This window comes from Emys orbicularis, chromosome 1 (genome assembly GCF_028017835.1).
Source record: "Emys orbicularis isolate rEmyOrb1 chromosome 1, rEmyOrb1.hap1, whole genome shotgun sequence".
In the NCBI taxonomy this organism is placed as follows: Eukaryota; Metazoa; Chordata; order Testudines; family Emydidae; genus Emys; species Emys orbicularis.
This window is the reverse complement of record NC_088683.1, coordinates 23,626,299-23,651,824: the sequence shown is the minus strand read 5'-3', so window position 1 is coordinate 23,651,824 and position 25,526 is coordinate 23,626,299. Positions and strand designations below refer to the sequence as shown.

Genomic DNA, 25,526 nt, shown 5'->3' with positions numbered 1-25,526 from the left:
GAGAAAGTAAGTGTCACAAGAGCCCTCTCCCGCACCACACTATACATTTATCTACATATATCAGACTGGTTCAATGTCATCTAAAGATATATATACACATAAAAGGCAGCAAATTAGATTGTAACTTGTGACATACACAAATGGTTAATACTTTTGAGTGTATCTAGCTGCCTGGAGCTTGTCTACACTTACAGTGCTGTAACACTTACTGAAGACGCTAACTACAGCAATAGGAGAGCTTCTTCCATCAACGTAGCGCTGTCTACACTGGGAGTTAGGTCAGTATAACTGCGTCTCTCAGGGGTGTGGATTTTCCACACCCTGAGTGATGTAATTATACCAACATAAGTTTGTAGTATAGACCAGGGCTTAGCATGGGAAAAATTCAGCTACCTTTGCTCATGCTGAATATTATCTTATACAGCAGCTTCCAAGGAACTACTCACAGAGTAAGTTATTACTCAGTGTGAGTAAGAATGGCAAAAGCAGGCTCGCCATATAGCTGTTGAATTCAGGACTAATTGATGCATTGTATCTACAGGATATGCAAAAGAGTACAATACATAACAAATATAGTTTATTTTCATGAATATTTTTAATACTGTGGTCGTTATAAAATAAATACTGAATAAAATGATTTTACATCTTTTGTTTAAAAAAAATCAAAAAACTAAATTTCAAATTACTTTGTTCAGTGGATCCCTAGTTCACATAGTGTATTGAACAGCCAAATACATTAGGCAGAAGAAATCTGGGTTTAATGGTTTGTCATGGCAGCACCCTGCTATTAAATTAGAAATTAGTGCCTTCTAATAGTCAGGAAATGACCACATATGACATGCAGAGTGAACTAGAGCCAGCTGATCAATTAAACTGGTAATAATAAATTAAGAATAACATTGTTAAAATAGTCTACATGGGGTTAAGAGCTCCAGTAACTGTGAATCTGAGGGACACACACAGTATTCATACAGAAAGCACAAACTTACAAACACACAGTTCCTCTTGTTGATCTCTCCCCTTTTCCATCTACTTTCTTCCCCCTCTGCATGTTAAATCTTCCATATCATCACTTGCAAAGATGAATCAGGATTTAAAAACTACTATACAAATATTGTGTGCTGGATTCTACAATAAGATAGATGCTATAATTATAGTAGATACGATTTATTCTAGCCAATTTTATACAGCCTTGACGATCCAGGCACCTTCTTAGTAAACATCCCAAAAGCACATACCAGATGACTATCTCAATAGGGAAATTTTAAACACCATACCTATGGGGACTGTTTCCTTTTTAATATTTTATCCTACATATGTTTAGTCTTTTTCAGCATTAAGAGCTCTGAATCCTAATTTTTATCTTCTGCACATCTATAATTTAACAAGTTTCATTCAGTTCACTCTGAAAATCCAAATGAATGAAATGTCCTTAGAGGGCAGGATTATTAGGACATGTTGTAAATCTTTTAAATCCAATAACCCAAAGATATAATTTCTAGTTAAGTATTGTGGGGAGGAGAGGGAGTCATGACTGATGGCCATGTTGGTATCATGCACTACAATTTCTTAGCTACGAGATCATAGCCTTGAAATAAGAGACTTTTGAAGCATGAGGACAAGTATTAATAATAGATTTTCCTGGTTTCAAGTCCCTCCCTCCCCTGGTATTTCAATAGCTCGAAAGCAGCTTTCCTTTTCAAAAGAAAACCTTGCAGGCATTTTGTTCACAATTTATGTACTTATTCCTTTTGATATTAAAAATAAATAAATCGCCTAGACACTTTTGAAAACGCATCACTGTGCAGAGAGTAAATTTATAAGAGGTATTTCACATTCCTAGGATGTAAAAGTAACGAATATGATTTTATTGACTGTTTAAAGACAACGTGTGCTTTGCTTATAGTCTCTATGTTCCAAATAAGAGGTAGGAGTATGTTCCTTCCCCTCCTCACCTCCCTGTATCTTAGCAATATATGGCAGTTATAAATAACTACTACATATTGCAATGCTGCAAAAATGGAGAAAATGTCTTTTCCTCACCTTCTTAAAGGCCCTGCACAACTCGATACCTTGGCCTGCTCTGCATCTAGGATCTCATTTCTGAGTGGGTCCACATTTGCCTGCAGAAGGCAAATACTCCATACCCTCTTCGTGTTCTGCACTCAATCCCACCTGTAGGCTATGTTGGACTATGAGGGGGCAGGGACCTGTACAGCCATGTTAGTTCTTCCAGGACCATGGCTTTGGACAAGAGGAGGGGAGGGGTGTGGGAAGACAGTGGCTCTTTGTAGTTCCTCCTGACTGTTAGGAGTGAGTTAACAGCACAGAGAGGGATGGTGCCATGGCTATGCCCTCTGTCTCAACACAGTAGCCAACAGAGCTAGCTAGGTGGAAGACAGAGTATACTGCACCCTGAAAAGAGCAATAGCAAAGTACTTCATGCCCCAGAGCAAAAAGGGAGTGGGGAAAGAATAGTACCTCTCTGGGAGAAGTTTAATGGTACCATCAAGAAGTGCATATGGTGAACCTAATTAAATAATATTATCTCACGTCTGAAGTTAGATAAGCTCCTTGCGACAGAAAGTGTCTTATTTCTTCTGTAAAGCGCTTTGTACAAATTTGTTATTATATAAAACACACAATGGAAATGTTGATACATCATTTCCTCTAGTGACTCATTTGTACCATCATATCTGCTTTTGAAGTAGAGAATAAAGTACATGCAAACAGTGGTCTAAGTTCCAATCTTGCAAAACAGACAAACAATCCCTCATTCCACTCCCTAATATCCCTTCCCTACACCTCTCTGGACATTGTTAAGACTGAATGGTTATAAAACCAGAGATGCCCATTCATCCTATATACTGGATCCAATTTTGATCCCATTTACACTTGAGGAAATCTGGAGTAACTTCATTTAATTCAGTAGAGATAGGATTTTCACTGGTGCAACAGCAGATTTTGCACCACCACCATCACATACTATGCCTACAGAAGCCCAGCTGACTTGAAGCATCCAAATGATGCTACTGACTTAAAGGTAGAATAGGTGATATTGCCCCTGTGCAGAGGACCGGCCCAAGGCTTATGAATCACCTAAATCCTACTTAAACTGATCTTAAAGGTTTAAGTGGGATTTAAGTGTGAATAGTCCGTCTGTTGGCTTCTGCACAGAACTTTCACACAATAAGAGCAGACAATATAAACTCCAGAAATCATTAGCTATCTGGAATCTTATTAGAAATCAGTCACTTTCTCTTCAGGATTTTTGTTTAAACTGGTATGTCATTTCTCTCAGCTCCTCCTGATTAAAGATGCATTAATGGTCATTGATATATTTTGCTGGTTTAAAATATAAATAGCACTGTTAGATGATGTTATCAGATGAGTCTGGCCTAACCGTCTTGCAAAACTAAATTTCATCCACTGATACATGAGGATTCAATACCCTTTGATAGTTTAAAATCTGTCAATACAAGAGAAACTGATAATATGCAAGTGTTAGGGAATAGCAAGGCCTTAAGACTAAAACAGAACCTCAAAATGCAAAAGGCAAAATTACTGACAAACAGTGGTGGATTAGCCACTAGACCAATGGGGCCTCTGCCCAGGGGCCATGGCCAATTGGGGAGCCCCAGAAAAATGGACGCTCCTGTGCCCTGACCCGCTGTGCCTGCCCGGCGCTCCTGACGGGAAATGGGGTTGTGAAGTGGGGGCTTGCCCCAATCTGCCTGCTCGGCGCTCCATGACACAATCCCACTCCCCAGCAGGAGCGCTGGGCGCGGGAACCCCCATGCCTCGAACCCAATTCCCCAATAGGAGTGCTCGGGGTGTGTGTGACTGCAGGCAGAAGGGGAAAGGGAGGGGCCCCCCACTTGCTGTGGCCCAGGGCTCCACAAAACTGTAATTTGCCTCTGCCGACAAGGCTTTTTAATAATTTACAAGCATGATGCTAGAATTTTGAGCAAAAGTCTCCTGAAAACTCATGTTTGGAGAAGATAAGAAATGTTGACATTTAGGGTCATGGTGTTTCCCATAATTCTCCTACTCAAACAAAGATGAATGAATAATTGAAGATGGTATACATGTACTAAATTATGATACTGAAATATAAAGCTGAAGACTTGTTGAAGAGTAATAAGGGTTTTGTTAGTTTAATACAATAATTTATAATTAAGGATAGTGAATGAGTTTGGATAGTGTAATATTTAGCAAGGCCAAATTTGGCCTACCTCTTTCTTGGCATGAGTGTTGTCTTGCCAATCTCTTTCTTTCACATAGACTTGTTTAGATAATGCTTACAGCTTATAGGATAAAGGTGATTTTTTTTTGTATTGGAGGACTGAGATAAGAGGATGATAATTAGTATACTAAATACACAAAATGTCATTCTAAAAGTCCCTGTGTTGCAGACGCGTCAAGTTTCACTCATTTGGTGTGAGACTCACTCATTAGCCTGCTATCTCTTAGGGAAGAGTCTAATAGAGAATCTCCAGGTTATAGTCAGGAGCAGAGAATGGAAAAGGATAATGTAAGGGCCAGATCAGATGATAAACATTCACATAAAAAAGAATCTAACACGTCAGAAAAGGGCAGACAAATAAACAGTGACAAGTTTTTAAAGTGCTTGTACACAAATGCTAGAAGTCTAAATAATAAGATGGGTGAACTAGAGTGCCTTGTGATAAAGGAGAATATTGATATAATAAGCATCACAGAAACCTGGTGGACTGAGAGCAATCAATGGGACACAATCATTCCGGGGTACAAAATATATCGGAAGGACAGAACAGGTCATGCGGGGGGATGGGGGGAGTGGCACTATATGTGAAAGAAAATGTAGAATCAAATGAAGTAAAAATCTTAAGTGAATCCACATGTTCCATAGAATCTCTATGGATAGAAATTTCATGCTCTAATAAGAATATAACATTAGGGATCTATTATCAACCACTTGACCAAGACAGTGATAGTGATGATGAAATGCTAAGGGAAATTAGAGAGGCTATCAAAATTAAGAACTCAATAATAGTGGGGGATTTCAATTATCCCATATTGACTGGGAACATTTCACTTCAGGATGAAATGCAGAGATAAAATTTCTCGATACTTTAAATGAGTGCTTCTTGGAGCAGCTGGTACGGGAACCCACAAGGGGAGAGGCAACTCTAGATTTAGTCCTGAGTGGAGCGCAGGAGCTGGTCCAAGAGGTAACTATAACAGGACCGCTTGGAAATAGTGACCATAATACAATAGCATTCAACATCCCTGTGGTGGGAAGAACATCTCAACAGCCCAACACTGTGGCATTTAATTTCAAAAGGGGGAACTATGCAAAAATGAGGGGGTTAGTTAAACAGAAGAAGTTAAAAGGTACAGTGACTAAAGTGAAATCCCTGCAAGCTGCATGGGCACTTTTTAAAGACACCATAATAGAGGCCCAACTTCAATGTATACCCCAAATTAAGAAACACAGTAAAAGAACTAAAAAAGAGCCACCGTGGCTTAACAACCATGTAAAAGAAGCAGTGAGAGATAAAAAGACTTCCTTTAAAAAGTGGAGGTCAAATCCTAGTAAGGCAAATAGAAAGGAGCATAAACACTGCCAGATTTAGTGCAAGAATGTAATAAGAAAAGCCAAAGAGGAGTTTGAAGAACGGCTAGCCAAAAACTCCAAAGGTAATAACAAAATGTTTTTTAAGTACATCAGAAGCAGGAAGCCTGCTAAACAACCAGTGGGGCCCCTTGATGATCAAGATACAAAAGGAGCGCTTAAAGACGAAAAAGTCATTGCGGAGAAACTAAATGGATTCTTTGCTTCAGTCTTCACTGCTGAGGATGTTAGGGAGATTCCCAAACCTGAGCCGGCTTTTGTAGGTGACAAATCTGAGGAACTGTCACAGATTGAAGTGTCACTAGAGGAGGTTTGGAATTAATTGATAAACTTAACATTAACAAGTCACCGGGACCAGATGGCATTCACCCAAGAGTTCTGAAAGAACTCAAATGTGAAGTTGTGGAACTATTAACTAAGGTTTGTAACCTGTCCTTTAAATCGGCTTCTGTACCCAATGACTGGAAGTTAGCTAATGTAACACCAATATTTAAAAAGGGCTCTAGAGGTGATCCCGGCAATTACAGACCGGTAAGTCTAACGTCGGTACCGGGCAAATTAGTCGAAACAATAGTTAAGAATAAAATTGTCAGACACATAGAAAAACAAATTGTTGAGCAATAGTCAACATGGTTTCTGTAAAGGGAAATCGTGTCTTACTAATCTATTAGAGTTCTTTGAAGGGGTCAACAAACATGTGGACAAGGGGGATCCAGTGGACATAGTGTACTTAGATTTCCAGAAAGCCTTTGACAAGGTCCCTCACCAAAGGCTCTTACGTAAATTAAGCTGTCATGGGATAAAAGGGAAGGTCCTTTCATGGATTGAGAACTGGTTAAAAGACCGGGAACAAAGGGTAGGAATTAATGGTAAATTCTCAGAATGGAGAGGGGTAACTAGTGGTGTTCTCCAAGGGTCAGTCCTCGGACCAATCCTATTCAACTTATTTATAAATGATCTGGAGAACGGGGTAAACAGTGAGGTGGCAAAGTTTGCAGATGATACTAAACTGCTCAAGATAGTTAAGACCAAAGCAGACTGTGAAGAACTTCAAAAAGATCTCACAAAACTAAGTGATTGGGCAACAAAATGGCAAAGGAAATTTAATGTGGATAAATGTAAAGTAATGCACATTGGAAAAAATAACCCCAACTATACATACAATATGATGGGGGCTAATTAGCTACAACGAGTCAGGAAAAAGATCTTGGAGTCATCGTGGATAGTTCTCTGAAGATGTCCACGCAGTGTGCAGAGGCGGTCAAAAAAGCAAACAGGATGTTAGGAATCATTAGAAAGGGGTTAGAGAATACGACTGAGAATATATTATCGCCCTTATATAAATCAATGGTATGCCCACATCTCGAATACAGCGTACAGATGTAGTCTCCTCATCTCAAAAAAGATATACTGGCACTAGAAAAGGTTCAGAAAAGGGCAACTAAAATGATTAGGGGTTTGGAACGGGTCCCATATGAGGAGAAATTAAAGAGGCTAGGACTCTTCAGCTTGGAAAAGAGGAGACTAAGGGGGGATATGATAGAGGTATATAAAATTATGAGTGATGTGGAGAAAGTGGATAAGGAAAAGTTATTTACTTATTCCCATAATACAAGAACTAGGGGTCACCAAATGAAATTAATAGGCAGCAGGTTTAAAACAAATACAAGGAAGTTCTTCTTCATGCAGCACACAGTCAACTTGTGGAACTCCTTACCTGAGGAAGTTGTGAAGGCTAGGACTATAACATCGTTTAAAAGAGAACTGGATAAATTCATGGTGGTTAAGTCCATTAATGGCTATTAGCCAGGATGGGTAAGGAATGGTGTCCCTAGCCTCTGTTTTTCAGAGGATGGAGATGGATGGCAGGAGAGAGATCACTTGATCATTGCCTTTTATGTTCACTCCCTCTGGGGCACCTGGCATTGGCCACTGTCGGTAGACAAGATACTGGGCTAGATGGACCTTTGGTCTGACCCGATATGGCCATTCTTATGTTCTATCTCACTCTCACACACATTTCTAAGCTTATCTCACTTATTTTGAGTAAATATATAAAGATGTAAAATATTTTTACTCAGGCGCTGAAAGAGACAACAATACATCCGGGGCCTCAGGCATGCGGCTTAGAGCTTGGAATGACACTTTCCAAGCTTGTGTCCTATGGTAACCATGGAGACTACAGGCATGCATTCTATATGCATGCAAGAGGAGAGAGGAGGATATGTGGGGCCATGGGGGGTGAATACTTGACAGTCCAAAAAATGAGTTCGCCCCCAAAATGAGCAGGACTTGACCGAAAGTTTGCAGGTTCTTCAAAATACAGTTCAAAATTTAAACCATATTGGACAAATTCATGGCCCTCCATTGTCCTGGTAGCAGGCAAGACTTCTTTTTAAAATGTACTTATTTTTTTATATGTGGTCTTCTCAAGTTCCCATTACTGTCCAGAGTTCCCAGGCTTGACTAAGTTTTACCCCACTCAAATGCAGGAGAAGAGACAGTGTCCAGTCTTGTTCGAAAGAATAAGACACTATTCAGACCAAACCTTGCAGTAGATGGAACAATGTCCTCTATTATACAAGTGAAGCTAGCAAATCCTGAGCCATGTTTCAAATTTGAGCCACCAAAAGAAGTTATGAAAAAAGCAAAAGGGGGACACACAGCAATTCAACAAACCACATGAATAAAATATGAAACCAAATTAGATATTAAAAAGGAATGCAAACTCTGAATCCTTTATCTATGGTTTATTAGCTTCAAATTAATTAAATTTAATTTAATTACTTTATTTTACATTCATTTAATATATTATTTGGTTGTGTTTTATTTTAATTATTTAATTTCACTTTACTTTGCATTTATTTTGGAATCTGATTACATTTACTTTTAAATGTAAATGTAATGTGAGCAATAAGATACAAACCAAATAATATATGTACTATAAAGTGTTTTTCAAATGGATGATCACTATGACAAGGTGATATGCAAAATAAACATATTGTTGTATTGATAACACCATTTTCTTTTTTGTTAGGTTTATAGAAAAGTGTTTGTTTTTGAGCATTTTTCTTGTTCTGTCCACTGTGTGCCTAAACCAGAAGTTAAGAACTCTGGACCTCAGGGATCTCCAACCATACAGGTTTTTGTTCCTGCACATAATTGTTTTTATTAAAATCCACTGGTTTATACTGCATATAGAATTCTCACATACCCTAGATTTTAGTATGAAGTAGGACATATAAGTGTTTCATATGCAATATTAAGCAATGCACATTTTAAAACAAACTGTTAAGTGCTGATTGGATTAAAAACCTGGACTATTGGATGTCGCCAAATACCAAAGATGAGAGTCCCTGTTTTAAGCAATGATTTAATGCACCACCTGGAAAGTCTCACTCTTTGGCCTTGAATCTCACCCTTCAGGGTTGCAAATCTCACTTTTATGGACAGTCAACCCTTGGCATCTCTGGTGTTGGGAAAACAGTAGTAAAGTGACTTGAAGACATAACATATGCATATTTGTATGGGGGGTTACATAAAACACAATGCTTAACGTTGATTGCTGGAAAGCTAATGAATATGTAACATTAAAAAGTATAAGAAACAGAGTGAACAAGGGCCCAAGTCAGAAAACTACCAGACCAGAAACTGAAGGAATAATTCGGAAGAATCAGACCTGAGGCCAGAGAATGATGTGGCCATCATGAAGTGAAGGTGAACTTCCCAGTATCCTGGAACAAAGTGACTAGGGCCCCTACCTGTTCTGTCTTATCTATTTATTGCCTGTCTGTCATAAATATATGATCAGAAACCAAAAGTGACAATAATTCCATCTGAACATTTATAAAAAGATGAAAATTGATTAAGCCTATATTGGGTGGACTTGTGACTCAGTTTCCTGACCTGTCAGAAGCAATGGGTAAGAGATGTTTGAGGAGCTACTGTGAAAATTTGGTCTCCAAAATATATTTAGGCATTGTCTACAGATTAAACATTAATTACTCAATCAATCTGGATACAGTATAGTAACAACCTTAGAATCTCCAGGCTTACTAAAATTTGTAAGAACATTTGGGAAGCATGGCAGACCCAATGTGTCAATATGTACTCAATACAAAGAGGTCTCACTGGATCAAAATCTGCATTTAATTCACCAGAAGATTATTTTTCACTTACATTTTACTGCATTGTTGGTATCCCAACCAGACATTCAAGCTACAGAAAAGGAGTTGAAATGTGCAGATACCCCATTCCCATTATGCCTAATCTACTGAGCTAACCAAAAGGAGGAGCTTTTGCGAAGAATTACCTTACTATTAGGGACTTCTCTTTGGTTGCATTGAGAACTGTAATTTCTGTTCATTTATAGTGTGCTTCCCACCTGTCACTAGTATGTTTAAGTGATTAAATAGCAGACCATATCCTTGAATGATTATGGGAAAATATGTCAGATCAGTGATCCATACGTACTAATTCCCGGTTTTAAGAACAGGAGTGACAAAACGCAGAAAGCTCAGCAGCTGATAGTTCCCATAGAGTTCATTGCTACAACTGCATGCCAGTCTCTCATGGGAAATTAGACCCTAATTACTCATGGTACAGGCATGTTGTTGTAATGGGGGGGGGGGGGGGAACACTAAAGGTTTCAATCTGCCTTTTTCACAGCAACCTTATGAAAATAAAATCCAACTGATTCCTTGATTTAATGGAATGAAAGTTTCTCTCTCAATAGAATTTAAAAAAATCAGGGTGAACATACGTTAGACTTTATAATGACAAAATTATCAGAAATAAAGGTAGTTATTTGTTAGAACTTTTATTTTAAATTTAACCAAACCACAGATTCAGTGAAAGCCCCATTCTGTGAATGATGGGAGCAATCTCACCATTAGATTAAACAAAACAGGATATTTCTTGTACCAAGAACAGGGGAGGTAGTCTAGCCATATCATAAAGCAATGTAAAATATAGAGCATAAAGCATTATATATGAAAAAAAACTGTAATCAACTGAAGATCTCCAAGTACTTTAAAAGGAGAGATGGGGAAAACTGCAGAGTTGAATTAAAATGTCTGTGTTTAACTCATGTCACTAAAGGTTTTCTGTTTTGTTTGGGTTGCTCTTTTTTTTTTTTTTTTTTTTTTTAATTAAACTTTACACTGCTTTATGATATGGCTGGACTACAGCTAGCTAGTTAGCAAAAAATCAAAATAAATGGGAAAAATTAAAATCTATAAGATTAACAAATTCCCCCAGTTCTTCATTTTTCCTCCTTACAAAAAACAATGGATGCCAGTACATGAAGTTTAACAAAAGCTAAAGAGAAACATTGGTGGGAAGCCTTTATAAAAAGACTGGCAACATATTCCTGATTAAAGGAGATAGAGATCTATATTTAAAGTAATTAGAGATTTTCAGATGATTTCATACTTGATTTTTTCATATTCATATACATATATACACACACACAGTGTATACACCTCCCACCCCACGCACATACTATATATGAAAAAAATCAAATATGTAACCTGAACATCTCCAAATAAGGTAATTATAGACGTTTATCTCTTTGACCAGCGGTATATTGCCAATATTTTCACAAAGGGTTTGTTAAACCTAATGTACTGGCATCCATTGTCTTTGTGAGGACGACAAATGAGGAACTGGGGGACTCTGTTAATCTTTTATAGATTTTAAATCCAACAGGGACTATTGTGATCATACAATCTGACCAATTGCTTGAAACAGGCCACAGAATGTAACTTAGTATTTTCTGCATTAAATCCAATAATTTACGGTAGACCTAACAGCATATCTTTTAGAGACTTTCCAACTTGATTTCAAGTGACGGAGAATCCATATATCAAAGAAGTATGCTGTCAATCATAACCAAGAGAGAAGAAGCAAGAGCTCTGGGCACAACCAGCATATAACAAATGGTTTGCCACAACAAACTGCAAGTTATATCGATAGTATAGCATGGTGTTCAGTTTGTGTAAACTGAAGTGGGTGAACCTGAAGGCAATCGAGGAGCTTCCTTAGAATTTTTCTTTTTAATACCCGCCATTTGATGCAATCTATCCTTTCTATAAACAAAAATACATATTCATATTTTTCCAAATAGTTTTGCTGAATCACAGAGGTTAGCCATTTTTGGAAGGGATGAATTAGAAATATCCATAGACGGGGGTGAACTTCAGAGGCAAATAAAACATCAGAGCCTTCCCTTCGATTTGGTGAGTTTTGACAAGTGAATCCTGTGAGCTCTCTTCAGTACAGCCATGCTTTGGACTCTTTCTTAAGGTTTTAAATAATACCAAGCTTAACCACTTGGATTCAATTCTTACTTCTTTTTAAAAATTCTGCATAGTGCACAGTTAAGGCTTTCATATTAAAATATAAAAGTTCTATTGACTGTCAAAAATCTTGGTATCTCTTTTACTGCATAGCTTCCCCCACCCCCTTAACCTCCTTGCCTGATGCTGGATATCTTGTACAAATACATACACACTATGGTTATAATACTAAGTAACCAGACTTTTTGGGAGGTTCTTCAAAGTAAAACATGCAGATTATTTCATCCCTTTATACACACAAATGTACAAACTCATTATGATGCTGCCTGGGCCATCCATTTCATTCCTGGTGCTTCACCCAGTGCTTAATTTGTGCTAGGGCTGAGCCTCCGCACGTATATGCTTGCTGCATCAGTTATGAAAGTAAATCATTGCTTGAGTCCCAGCACTTCTTTATTACAAATTAAGCACTGGCTTCACCCCCAATACTATCAATAGCAGAGGATAGGGGTCAGGGAAGGAGAGAAGAGAAGGAGAGAGTGAACCTGACATACTCATTCCCAAAGTGCTTGTAGCCTGCCTTTCAAAATGATTTCCCGCCCCCCGCCCCCCACATGAGTGGCGAACACCAGCTGGGAGAATAACCAAGAGGTAGGGAATTTTTTTTGTCCTATGAACAGGAAGACCAAACTAGGATAAATTACTGTGCAATAACTATGACCTCTTCCACTGATGCAGCATAATTTCTTGATGCATCAGAAGTGACAGATATAAGAACACTTAAAACCTATTTCAGTCTGAAATTCATATTTGGCTGTTTAAACCGACATTTAGAAGGAATGTCTGCGGACAATTGTTGTGCTGGTCTGTCTACTGTAACCAGCTATTCTGTATTTCTGTAACCAGCTATTCCCATAATTTTTAAGGCTTCCCTCATTTTTAATGCCTGTCTGCTTTTGTGTATAACAAAAACTCAGTGACTACTGAACCATCCATTTAGTTTCTTGCAGATTTTCTGTACTACTGTACCTCCACTGACTCATCTGCCTCCCCTATTTCATCTGGTAGAATCATGATTCATTTCTTCATCTAACTGTACGGAAAAAAAAATCAACAAAAGACTTTTAATCACTCACATAGTAATTATTTTTGAAATGCCCTTACTCATTGAATTCAAATGATCAGATTACCATAAGGAAAAATACAACCAAGATTATCTACACTACTTAATTAACAACTACACTTCGGAAACCATGTCAGTAGTTTCTTAAAGGATACATTTGTGCCGCAGAAGTACTTGCAGCCTGAGCTAATGAATATAGGGTAATATATGATAGAAATGCAAAAATGCATGAGTTACTGCCTCCAACTTCAGGCAAATAACAAAAACTATTGGAAATAAAAGCTATCCAAGATGTTTCATGCACAAGCTAGTATTAAAAAATGTTATATGCCCTTCTAGCCTTCTCTGCATTACTGAACATGACCATTTTGTTTAAAGTAATGCAGTAAAAATAATGACTATTTGATGTTCCTTGAAAAATACTGGTGAGCTATGTTAAGGAATCTCAAAGGATTTTGCCTCACCAAAAAAACCTGCTTTCCCAAAAAATAATTAAAATTAGAAATGGGTGATCTTCAAAGGTTTAGTCTGGGTTCATTTCAAGTAAGTGTAACTCCGTTTTCTATTTTTCTTATTTTCTGGAGTTCAGCCTAAAACCTTATTGCAGTAATTACAGCTGCTGCTTCTACTTGCTCTTAGTTGATATGGAAAGATTCCCAGACAAGGAGGCAGTACAGAGGCTTGAGTGACTGCAAACAAGTAGCTGCTATTTCAGCACACTAGAGGGAGTGCAGAAAGCTGTTAACCATGCTAAGAAGCTGTTTTGCAGCCAGTGTGGAAAGTTTCATTCAAGGCAGATAGTCCTGAATGTGCACATACCCACCCACATACCCACCTTACTTTGAAGCTCCTGACCAGTCAGAAGTGAATTATGTCAGGGGTACAAACTGGCAGCCATTGGATCACCAGTCAGACCCAGTCCAGCCCCATAGGGAGAAGATAGCGCTGCCAGAGGTAACCTGGACTGAATCTGTGGGGTGGGGTCTCAGTGCAGTTTCCTGTAATTTTACAGGTTAGTTGGACTTTATTGGTCTGCAGCAGTTATATGTTAAGGTATCTATACAGTCCTTAATCCCAAGAAGGAAAATAAGTATTTGTTTATATAGCAATGGGTTGCAGTGACAGGCATATGGAAGTTTGCTACTTGCCTAAAAGGCTGCTGCTGCCTTACTCTTGTAAGCTTAGAATTAAATATGTAGGGCAGATGTATGTGTGTGACTATATATATTGTTGAGACACAAGGCATGGCTCTGTGCCCTGACTGACAGAGCACTAGTCAGATCCAGCCCAGCCCTGCAGGGGAGAAGATAGCGCTGCCATGGGTAACCAGTCTATGGGGTGGATCTCAATGCAGTTTCCTGTAATTTTACAGCACTCAGTGGGAATGAGACTGGGAAAACACCATAAAGGAGGAATCGTAGATTGGAGGCCAAATATCTTTGTGAGCTGTATAATATCACTGAACCAGAGATACCATGTGAGCCTAACAGCTACAGTAATTGTCAGTTTTACTTATTTTGTTGTGTTTATGCTCAATATTGTGGACACTGAAACAACTGTTTTTGTGTTACAACTAAATGTTTTATCAATTTGTCAATATAATACCAAGGGTGACCCTCTTTGAAAGCAGAAGATCTCAGATTGTCAGAAGTCCCAATCAATGTATTTATTTTGTGATATACATATATATATATATATAATTTTAGGCCCACTGTTACATTTTTTTATTTTAAAGGAAAATAAATCTCTAGTTAGTGATATCTTTGGGGTGTTATTCAGTAAAAAGAAATTTGAAACTGCTGAGAGAGAGAGAGAGAGAGAGAGAGAGAGAGAGAGAGAGAGAGAGAACGGTCTTATGGTAAAGATTGGTACTAGTTTCCTAAGAAGAGAAAAAGTGAATCTTATTATAATGTTCACTTTTGGTACTTAAAGGTTCCGACAGAAAATCCAGCTTTGTTGGGCTACGCAAGAAGGACAGGATACACTGGATGTGGTTTAATTAGGCCGCAGACTGCAACAACTATCGGGGGATATGTTTGCTCAGCATGGTGCTTGCAAGGGTCCTACTGAAAAAACTCAAAGTCCTCCAAGTGCTTGCTGAGAGAGGCTACCCTAAGACCAGTGTGGGTTCAGAGCTAGATGCTTCATGACTGACAGATCCTTCATACTGTGCTTGCAAGAGAAAAGCCATGAACAACAGGCACCTCTCTATGTAGCATTCATTGACCTACAAAAGGCATATGACACGGTAAGCAGGAATGGCATCTATTGAAAATTGGCTGTCCACAAAAGGTGCTCTCCCTATTCAAGGAGTTCCATGAGGGAATTAAGGCAACCATCCAGTCTGAAAATGAAACATCATCTGTGTTTAGTATTGATACTGGTATGAAGCAAGGCTGCATCTTAGCACCCACCAGCTTTGGCATCTTCTTCTCTATTCTTCTTTGTGGAAACGATCAATCTGGTATACTAACTGAACCGAGGATGGACAGCAGCTTGTTTAACATCAGACAATTCCAGAGCAGAATGCATGCCACCCAGCTTATTATTTGAGATGTGCTTTTCACAGATGACGCTGCATTCGTCTCTAATTCATATGATTCATTGCAGGTCATCATGAACAAGTTCTCTGATGCAAGCACCAAGTTTGTCATGGTAATCAGTATCAAGAAAACAGTTGTCATGTCACAAGGTACCAACATTCCACCTAAAATCTATGTCAATAATGAAGCTCTGGATAATGAGGAACACTTCTGCTATCTCAGTTCAATTCTTACCAGATCACTTAACCTTGACAGGGAACTTGATGCTAGAATTGTCAACGCTTCTGTCACTTTTGGCAAACTAATCTCACGTATTTGGAACAACAAGTTGCTAACCGGGAACGGAAAAAAGTGTCCGTCTATCAGGCTTGTATCATTAGTACCCTCTGTGACGGGTTCCCCCTAGGGTGCCACTTGGAAGTGGGTTACCACTGAGCCCTCTGAATCACAACCTGGGCTCCCTGTCACACTGTGCTGCTGTGACAAACTCTAGACCGCTCCCAATCCTACACTCCCACCAGCATTTGCACAGGCAGGGACACACCCTGTTGTAGTTACATGCAGGCTGACCAGCCACTACATGAATCAATAGAGAGGCTACAGCCAAAATAACTCCCAGCTTTCAACCTAGGACCCCCAGAGCTGTTATCATCCTTCCCTGGTCTAAACCCAACCAGTATGAATTCATTACCCGGTTTGCTCCTCCCTCAATGTGGAGAGGAATATGCACAATTTGCTTGTGTTAACCAAGCTGAGATTTCCCCCAGACACTTCACTTAAAGGAACACTGGTTTAGATTAAAACATAAAACCAGTTTATTAACTACAAAAGGCTAGATTTTAAGTGATTATAAGTGATAGCAAACAGATCAAAGCAGATTACCCAGCAAATAAACAAAACCGCAAATGAAGCCTAAAATACTAGATTGCTAATTCATATCCAGTCTCTCACCCTAGCTGATGATACAAGCAGTTCACCACGTTTCCATACACAGGTTAAAAATCCTTTTAGCCTGGGACCAACACTTCCCTCAGTCCAGTCCTTGTTCCTCAGGTGTTTCTAGGAGTTCCCTTGTGTGTGGAGTGAGACCTCTTGATGATGTCACACCCCTCCTTATATAGCTTTAACATATGGCGGGAACCCTTTGTTCCAAAATCAGTTCCCAGCCCAGTTTGTGGAAAAATATAGGTACCCAAAATGGAGATACGTGTCACGTGGTCTGGTCACATGCTCTTCCATGCCCTGCTGCGTCATAGCAGCCATGACTTACAGGCTGTCTGGAGTGTTCTCAGGAAGGCTCACCAGGTGGGGGATAAGCTTCTCCTAAGGCCTATTGTTTTTCCTCATGGCCCATTACCATGAATGGGCCCTTCCCAACCAACTATCTAGACTGGAAGCATCTTACGTAGTGGGTGTCGCCCAGGTGTAACTACATTTGAAATACAGATACATAGTCAATATTCAGAAATTTAGATACAAAAATGATACACGCATACAAATACAATAATCATATTCAGCAAATCTTTTTTTTTCCAGAAAAGAACATTTCGTTCTTAAGATAGTAGCTTTAAAATAGTAATAATCATGGCAGCTCACTCACTTGAGTTATCTCTTCTGCTTTTTATGACACTTAAAAGCCATCTGACTCTCACTCTGGGAATTTCAGTAAGCTACCCACACAAAAATAATAATAAAACAAGATTTTCAGAACATTAAAAGCAATCCTGACCCTGAACTTCTGTGCCTGGGTTCATGCTTCAATAACTTCCTTCTAGGTTTAATATTGGTTCCTGCCAGGCAGGCTGGGAGTACATGAAGGCTTGGTGAAACTAACATTTGCTTTAACCTGACCTCAAGCCATAGGGTTTGGTATTTGGAATATGCTGACACAGTGAATTCATTTAAAGATCCACTTCACTGATTATATTTTTTCACAAATTGCTTGGTAATTAAATCATAGTAAACATGCAGAAAATTAGAACACTGTAATATGTTACATGGAGCTAAGTAATGATACACTGCTTTTAGTCAGTTCTTAATTTCAAAGACTTGGACATGAAGAAAAATTCAAGAGGTTTAAAATGTTCTTGTTTGTCAATTTCAGCTGTAGTAGAACAAGAAGCCCCTGTGTTTACTTTTCAGAATATAGGGAAGAGATCTCACTATTAATAAATTATTGTAATTTTTAGGTCATTAAAAACGTATCTCTGCTTTTACAGAAGCTTAGGGGATATTTATTTTTTGTTACATATGTATGGTTCTTGGGGGGAAAAGTACCTCATCTGCATATATTTTTGTTTATTTAATTACGGGAGGCTTCTGCTCTTAGTCACCCTGGACACAGGCAAATGTCAGGAAGACAAACATGGTTTTATGGCTAAGGAGGGGTTATCACTCTAAGAGTGTTTATGCCAATTCAGAAAAGCTACATTGTGACATTGATCTTGCTTTACTCTCTATGCCAATTTCTTTTATATTATGTTTTGAAAATTGGATGTAAACTTGGTAATTGCAATTGGTGCTTTGGATAGAACATTTGATAGGAGTTTTAACTGTAAAGACTGCAACTGGCAAACACAATTTGGTGAAAAGGATTTCAAAGAGAACACTGAAGATTCTTATCAAACCATAAAACACAGGGGTAAATGAACCCTGCCCTCCCGCTCTTGTATAAAATACCAGTTTGGTTCAAATATAAACCTTATCTTAAGAAAAAACAAGACATGTAAAACATTCATGTTTTAGGAAAAGACCTATGAAAATGAATGTAGGATTGTGTTATCAGAACAATAAATCTAGGTATAATGTGGGTTTTTTCACCCTTCCAAGGAAGAATTCTAAATAAAAACACACAAATAATTATATAAATATTCTTGTTAAAGTAACTTTTATAAATACTCTAAAAACTTTATTGAGAAAAGCCTTTAGGAAAAACATGTATAATAGGAAATGTTTTAAACCTTTGATTATTTCTTACATGTTGAAATGGAAAATTGTTTTGGATGGTTTACTTATAAGTATTTTAACAAAATGAGCATTTAATATAATTCCCTAATATCACTGCTATGTAAATGGTAAAATGCTTTATGCACCAAACTCAAATTTAATGACCTTGCTAAACTGATTAGTAATACAAGAAGCCATTTGAGTATAGAATAATTAAATGGGGAATTAATTAGTTACTGGCTGTGCTCAAGCAACTCCCTCACCCATCTCAGGAAGACAACAATATCCTCTTTCCAAAAAATTATCATGGAGAATTAACTTCTTTAATAACTATTTATGCTAAAATCTCTCTTTAATAGTAGATCCAACAGGTAGTTTAGCACAAGTAGTTAGAGCATATTTTAAGGAACCATTCAAGGTGAAGTGGCCAATTAACAGCCCTGTAGTCATAGGTCAAAAAGGGGGTTAGTGGGTTACAAATTGTTGCAATAAGGCATGAATCCTGTGCCTTTATTAAGACCACGATTTTTAGTTTCTAGCTAACTTATGAATTAAAGCTCCCAGGCTCGTCTTTTGAAAGTGTTGGGCAGTTTCCTTTGAAGATGAGGACTGAGAGGTCAGATATAGAGTGATCATTTTGTGAAAAATGTTCACCCACAAGTGATATGGTGTTTTTGTCTTTTATTATTTTTCTCTGTGAGTTCATTCAAGAGCATAGTGATTGTCTGGTTTCACCAACATAGTTGTTAATGGGGCATTTAGTGCACTGGATGAGGTACACCACAAGATGTGATGGGCATGTGTAGGACCCATGGATCTTGAAAGGTGCGTTGTAGGGGGCATTGATTATTGTAACTGTGGGGATAAGTCTGGAGGTTTTGCATCTGTTGTTCTGGCAGGGTCTGGTGCCGCTTTCAGTTGGTGTTTCCTGGTCCGGGGGGAGCTTACATCTGAGGATGAGCTTAGAGACTTACCAATTCAACCAGAAGTTGGTCCAATAAAAGATATTGCCTCAGACACCTTGTCTCTCTAATATCCTGGGACTCTCATGGCTACAACAACGGTGCATATTTTGATTTTGGTTTTCCCTGATTTGGCAGTAAAAGAAACAAGTAGTAAGAGCTGGCCTACCATTTCTTGTTTCTCTGGACAGTAATTTTTAAAATAAAATTACTTCGCGTCCAACAATTTTAAATTACCCTTTTCTACCCCACAAAAGGTGAACACTGGAATACTAATATCCCTATTATGTTATCACCACAATTTGAGTTTGATAGCATGAATCTTTATCACTTTCATAGACACAACAAAATAATTCTAAAAAGAAAATTGTCTCGCCTAGAAGAAAAAACACCTTATATTGTATGCATTTATTACCTCTTTAAAATATTTACAATGACGCACAGGAAATTTTTAATATACCTCTACCTCGATATAACGCGACCCGATATAACACGAATTCAGAAATAATGCGGTAAAGCAGTGCTCTGGGGGGGGGGGGGCTGCACACTCTGGTGGATCAAAGCAAGTTCAATATGACGTAGTTTCACCTATAATGCGGAAAGATTTTTTGGCTCCCGAGGACAGCGTTATATTGAGGTAGAGGTGTACTCCCTTGGTCTTCTTTAAAATCCATAAGATGTAGCATTCCAACCTATTTATAAAATCCTTTATTAATATAACAGACCCTTCCTGAAATAAACCTTACTTACTACCCACATATGGATATTATGAGAATAAAAACCAAATGGGTTTTTCCAGTCTTTTGGTATTCTTGTTGACAGGGGAATCTATCCTACATATGGACTATCTTACATATACATATAGGACCTGCCCTAATGGCCTTAACGTTTCTTTCTAAGGAATAATTTTCCTAACAAACTTGTAACTTGGCATATTCCAGGCATCTAACCACCTATGGATCATGTGCACATTCTATTTTTTTAAGGATATGGATGTCATAATTACCAAGGCCTCAAAATGATAGTTTTCAGATTGTTCTTAAAGACTTACTCTTTTCCAGGCCAAAAATGCACTAAATCTTACCAATATATTATTTTATAATGTCACATCAGTAGCTGATGTTTCATGACAGCAGCAAATACCATCGGAATTACTATCAGAAGATCTCCATCAGAAAATAATAAATAAATATTAATTAATTATTAATTATTATTATAACAACATGCTTGAGCTCATTGGCATATTCCATTATAGGTAAGAATTGAAATAAAAAAAACATGTTATATATATTTTCATTCTGTGGGGGAAATCTCTGGGTAAAGTTAATAGGAGTTTTCCCATTAATTTCAATGGGGCCAGGTCTTCACCTTCACTCTTTAAAAGAGACAGGAGAATTTAGATTGCTATACCAATAAAAAGAATGCACCTTAAAATACCAAATCCATTCAGGATAAAAAAAATGCATAGCAAATATTTCACCAAACTAATTCAATCATCTGAAAACTCATAACTATTTATCATTGCTCTCAAACATTTGGGAGGAGATTCTCTACTGGGTTACCAGAAGCTGCCTAGACTTATTTAAAGTGATGTCAGTATGTTGAAAAGCTCTTTGTTGCTTTTGTATGTAAGCAGTGTCGATTTGTCACTTTTATCAACTCTTTGGAACTAATTAGATAATGAAGTGATGGCAGTCTTGATTGCTGAAAATTTATAAACATTTAACTTAGGGTGAACATTTAATACAACTGAAGCAGGAATGATTATAAAAAGTATCTGCATTGGTACCTCATCTAGCACCTTTTCCAAAGTCTGCAACAACACCAGTACAGAGGTTTAACTGGACCTATGACTGACTCACACAATTTGCCATTTGCTGCAAACTGTGAGAGCAACTGAGGGTGGTATCCCTGAAGCAACTGACCTTACTTGCCTTATGCTGAAGTTTGGCTCGATTTTGGCTTGCAGTTCCACTCATATGCTTAGAGAGGAGAAGGGTAAAGTTCCAGTGCCTTGTATAGGAATTAGTCATGAAACGTATGTAATTGTTAACAGGAGACACATGTCTGTTTCCCAAAACATGTAGCAGAAAGTTGATTCCGGGGCCCTTTTTGTTTTGAACAGAATTTTGATTTTATCTTGAGACCTAAATGGAACCCTAAAAAATGCTGAAGATTATAGGCCTGGTTTGTGTCAGTTTTAGCCAGGCTGACCCAAGACCTCCCTTTTGGCAAGATTGCCAGTCCATACTCTGCCATGCAGGCAAGAAATTGAGATTAAGGCTCCCCTTATGTTCCTGCTTGACCCCATTCAGACTGCAGGTACAAGAGCACAGACCACTTCCCTGATATTCCCTTCTGCAAGCACGTGTGCAGGGAAGGGATGTAGAATGGCGAGCAGTGACCTGGATGTGCCCCTCATCACATAGCAAGGAGTAAGCTTTTCCACAAAAAGAGATGGCATAAAACTTACTCCCTATCCACACCAACAGGAGTGAATTGTAATTCTTGGCAGTTACAAATTTGTTCTCCCATCTGCTCCTGGTGAGATGCAGTTACGTATCACCCCTAAGCAAGGCTGATTGTAATACGAGGAAGCCAATACAATATCTGTGGTGAGGAATCAGTGATTTTAAAGCCCACACTTTAGGCATCAAGAAAGGAACTGAAGATAGGTGAAGCTATGGTCAAAAGACCTCAATGAATATTCAGACCCATAAGGAGAAACGTACCTGTCCCTCACTGCCATTGTTTCTAGCTCGTGATGCCAAGTGTATGGTATGTCAAGAGATGGGATCTGCACAGGCAAATCTCCACAGAGAGGAGAGGATTCAAGAGAACTATCCTTAAGATTGTTCTGTGAGATATAAACATCCAATTGTATATCCCACCCTCCCACCCCTCAGATATATAAGAAAAAAACATTAAAAAAGCCTAACCCTGTTTTCCAAGCTATAATTCAGTATTTGATCTCAGACTCTAAAACTTGTAAATTATGTTTCACCCACTGTTTTTCAGAGGTATTCACTGCAATTGCCCCTTATGACAGTTTGCAAGAAGTCTAGTATGGTCAAGGAGCTGCAAATCAAACTGTTCTCAAACTGTACAACCATTCGTTATGTAATGGGCACCAAAAGCTGAGGAAGAAAACAGCAGTTTGATTCATTTGAACAGCAAGATGATGAATTAACATCAGTTTGAAAAATATGTTATCACTCTCCCTTCGGTTATGAACAAAAAAGAAAATGTTCTTGTTGTTGAAGAAATTTGCTTTTGATAAAGAATTATATCCTAGTGTTAAAAACAGTATTTGTTGATACATGACTGTCCAAACTTGTCTGCTACATTCCAGATATTACAGTCTTTTGTCACCAAAAAATAAATCTGGTGCTGTTTTCCGTTCTCATTAATATGAAATCTGTAACTTGCAAGAGTTATAAAATTTATTACAAGTTGGGGCCCAAAAATAAAGTTAATTTGTAACTTTATAAGTCAAAGTTACATGTTATTACCCTGTAGTGAGTGTGTGTGTGGAGGGGTTGCTGACAGAGAATGAAATCTGACAGGTTTGAAGACTTTCCTCTTCTCTGAATCTAAATCAAAAGTCGTATCACCAGGCAGTTTATTCTGGCACTTAATGTGATGGCCAGTGTCAAAAAATCATGAATTTCTCATGAACCGCATCTACCACAAGTCATGAAACAGTCCTCTCTCATAAAGTATTTACATTTTAATCTTTTAGATCCATTTCATTAAATACGAAAGTCATACCTGCGCTATGGAAGTGACAGGTTTTTCCCTTTAGATTAAACAGACAATTTGCTAGTAAAATTACTTTAGAAATATTTCTATGGGATATACATGCCTTTTACAAATCCTGCCTAGAACCTTAACACAAGATCCAGATCCTTTAAATATTCCTGTGACCACAAATCACATCTCAATTCATAGAGCATTAAAAAAATTAGTCTCCCAGTGATGGGAACAATATGATTTCTCATAAAATTTTAGGCTAAACGTAAGAAGATCTAAAAATAAGGCAAGGAAATGGCTGTTGTCTTCACTTTAATCCTTCAATTAAAATGAACTTTAGCATTTATTAAAGTCAGAATCCCAGAATAATCCTCTAAATCTGTGTCATTCAGACACACCATATGAGGAATACCAGTCATTATGATTCTCCCCTCCCCAATCCTGTTGACATTTCCATTTTCACTCCTATGTCATTTACAGATGCAGATACACAATGATGGCTTTGAATTTTAAAGAAATACAGGTCAGATTAGAGTCTCATTCCTGTTGATGAGATTTTGGCAGACTAGAAAAGTCTGCAGAATAAAAATGAGTAGTGCTAACTACAGAACTAAAAGACAGACCCCTCCTTTTATAATTTTGCAGGCACTTCTATGTGTGTGTAGCATCTCTTTTGTGTCTTCCTACTCCATATCGTACCTTTTTATGAAGTTTCATGCAAGAAAATATTCTGAGAGACAATTTAATACTGAATTTTGGGTTGCTGTAATTACTTACTTGGAAACTTGAGGGCTATTGTTTCCTGTACTGGCTCAGTTTGAAGAGAACTCATTCAACACTCTCTGCTAAAGGTCTGGTCTACCAAAAAGTGCTTTAGATAAGCTACATGCAATACAAGTACTACCATCTTGAACAGCATGCTATTTCAATGAACTGTATATGCTTTTGGAATACTTCAGATGTTTTCAGTGCTCATCTCTGCCTGAGGCTGAAACCATCTAAGGAAGAGCTGTCGAGAATAGTTTAAATGAGAAAACAGCACAAAGAGTGAATGGATGAGAAAATTAGGACATTCACAAGAATTTACTTTCTCAGTTCCTGCTCCCTGATCCATTTCTCAAATTCAGATCTTCTCTCAGCAGATCTTTACCTCTCTCACATAGTTGATAGTCTAACTAAATAAGGCTTCTTCTAGCTCATAATAGGAATATCATGCCTAATGTACCATATGTGAAGCTCTTTAAAAGAAAAGCATTCAAAAAGATATGAACATAAATGAAAAATAGGCACACTTATCTATTTACTTTTATGAATGGGGTGCACATAATAAGTTTATTATAATTATAAAACCATGTGTTCACATGCTACTTACAGCCTTCATAAATATCTGTTGGTATGTGGACTGCTGCATGCTGGTAAGATATTTGTCGCCCAAAAACAGCATCTTCTTCAAACACTGGTCTGATTTTCTGGCTTCCAGTTTCAGTCTCGTTCTTTTCAGACTTTAAAGGAAAAACATTGAAAGGATAAAATATTAAATTTTATGTTAAGAACGATTTTATTCACATTTACCTCTTGGCACAGAATAGACTCATAATCTTTCTCTAATAGCTAGGTGTGTGTATATGTCTCTCTCTCTCTCTCTCTCTCTCTCACACACACACACACACACACACACACACACAATCCTCTCTTGCACTGGTTTTAACCAAGAGATCCCCCATTAAACTCAATGGTATTAAAACTGACATAAGAAAAAGGTGAAACCAGCACTATACACCAAGATTCATATTTAATATATATAAGGAAAACACATACACACACAATGCAATGCAAGAGCATTTAATTTTATTGCATGACACTTATTCATAATTAATTAGAGCTACAAGCTCATTCTAAAGCTGTAGGTGGAAAAGTGTAAATACGATTTATTTCCATATTCCTATTAGGAAATTATCTTGCAGATTGCAAATCCTAAATTGCTACAACATTGTACATTTCATAAGTAGATTTTACATAAACAGCTCGTTTGGCCTATAACAAGAGAAAAAAAGGAAATGAACATGATATAAGTAGTCACAGGATTTTTTTTTAAACTCACCATAACAGTTAACTACTTGGAACAGCAATAATAAATATAAAAATAAAGTATCACTATATTGTTATTTTTAGTATTATACACAAAGACACTGATTTTGTAAGATATATTATGTGTTTAAGAATAATACAGATTTTAACCAGTCAAACATAACTGTCTTTAGATTATTAGTGATGCGTTTCTAT

General features: G+C 37.7%; 1 protein-coding gene across 4 annotated transcripts in view; it reads right to left on the bottom strand.

Annotated features, from left to right (window-relative positions):
* Window positions 1-25,526, bottom strand: part of CACNA2D1 (calcium voltage-gated channel auxiliary subunit alpha2delta 1) — a 677,013-nt gene that overhangs the window by 256,871 nt on the left and 394,616 nt on the right. For all 4 annotated transcript variants that reach the window (XM_065420204.1, XM_065420229.1, XM_065420221.1 and 1 more), the window contains exon 6: window positions 24,616-24,745. In XM_065420204.1, the coding sequence (XP_065276276.1) occupies window positions 24,616-24,745 (130 nt within the window). The remainder of the gene's footprint in view (window positions 1-24,615; window positions 24,746-25,526) is intronic.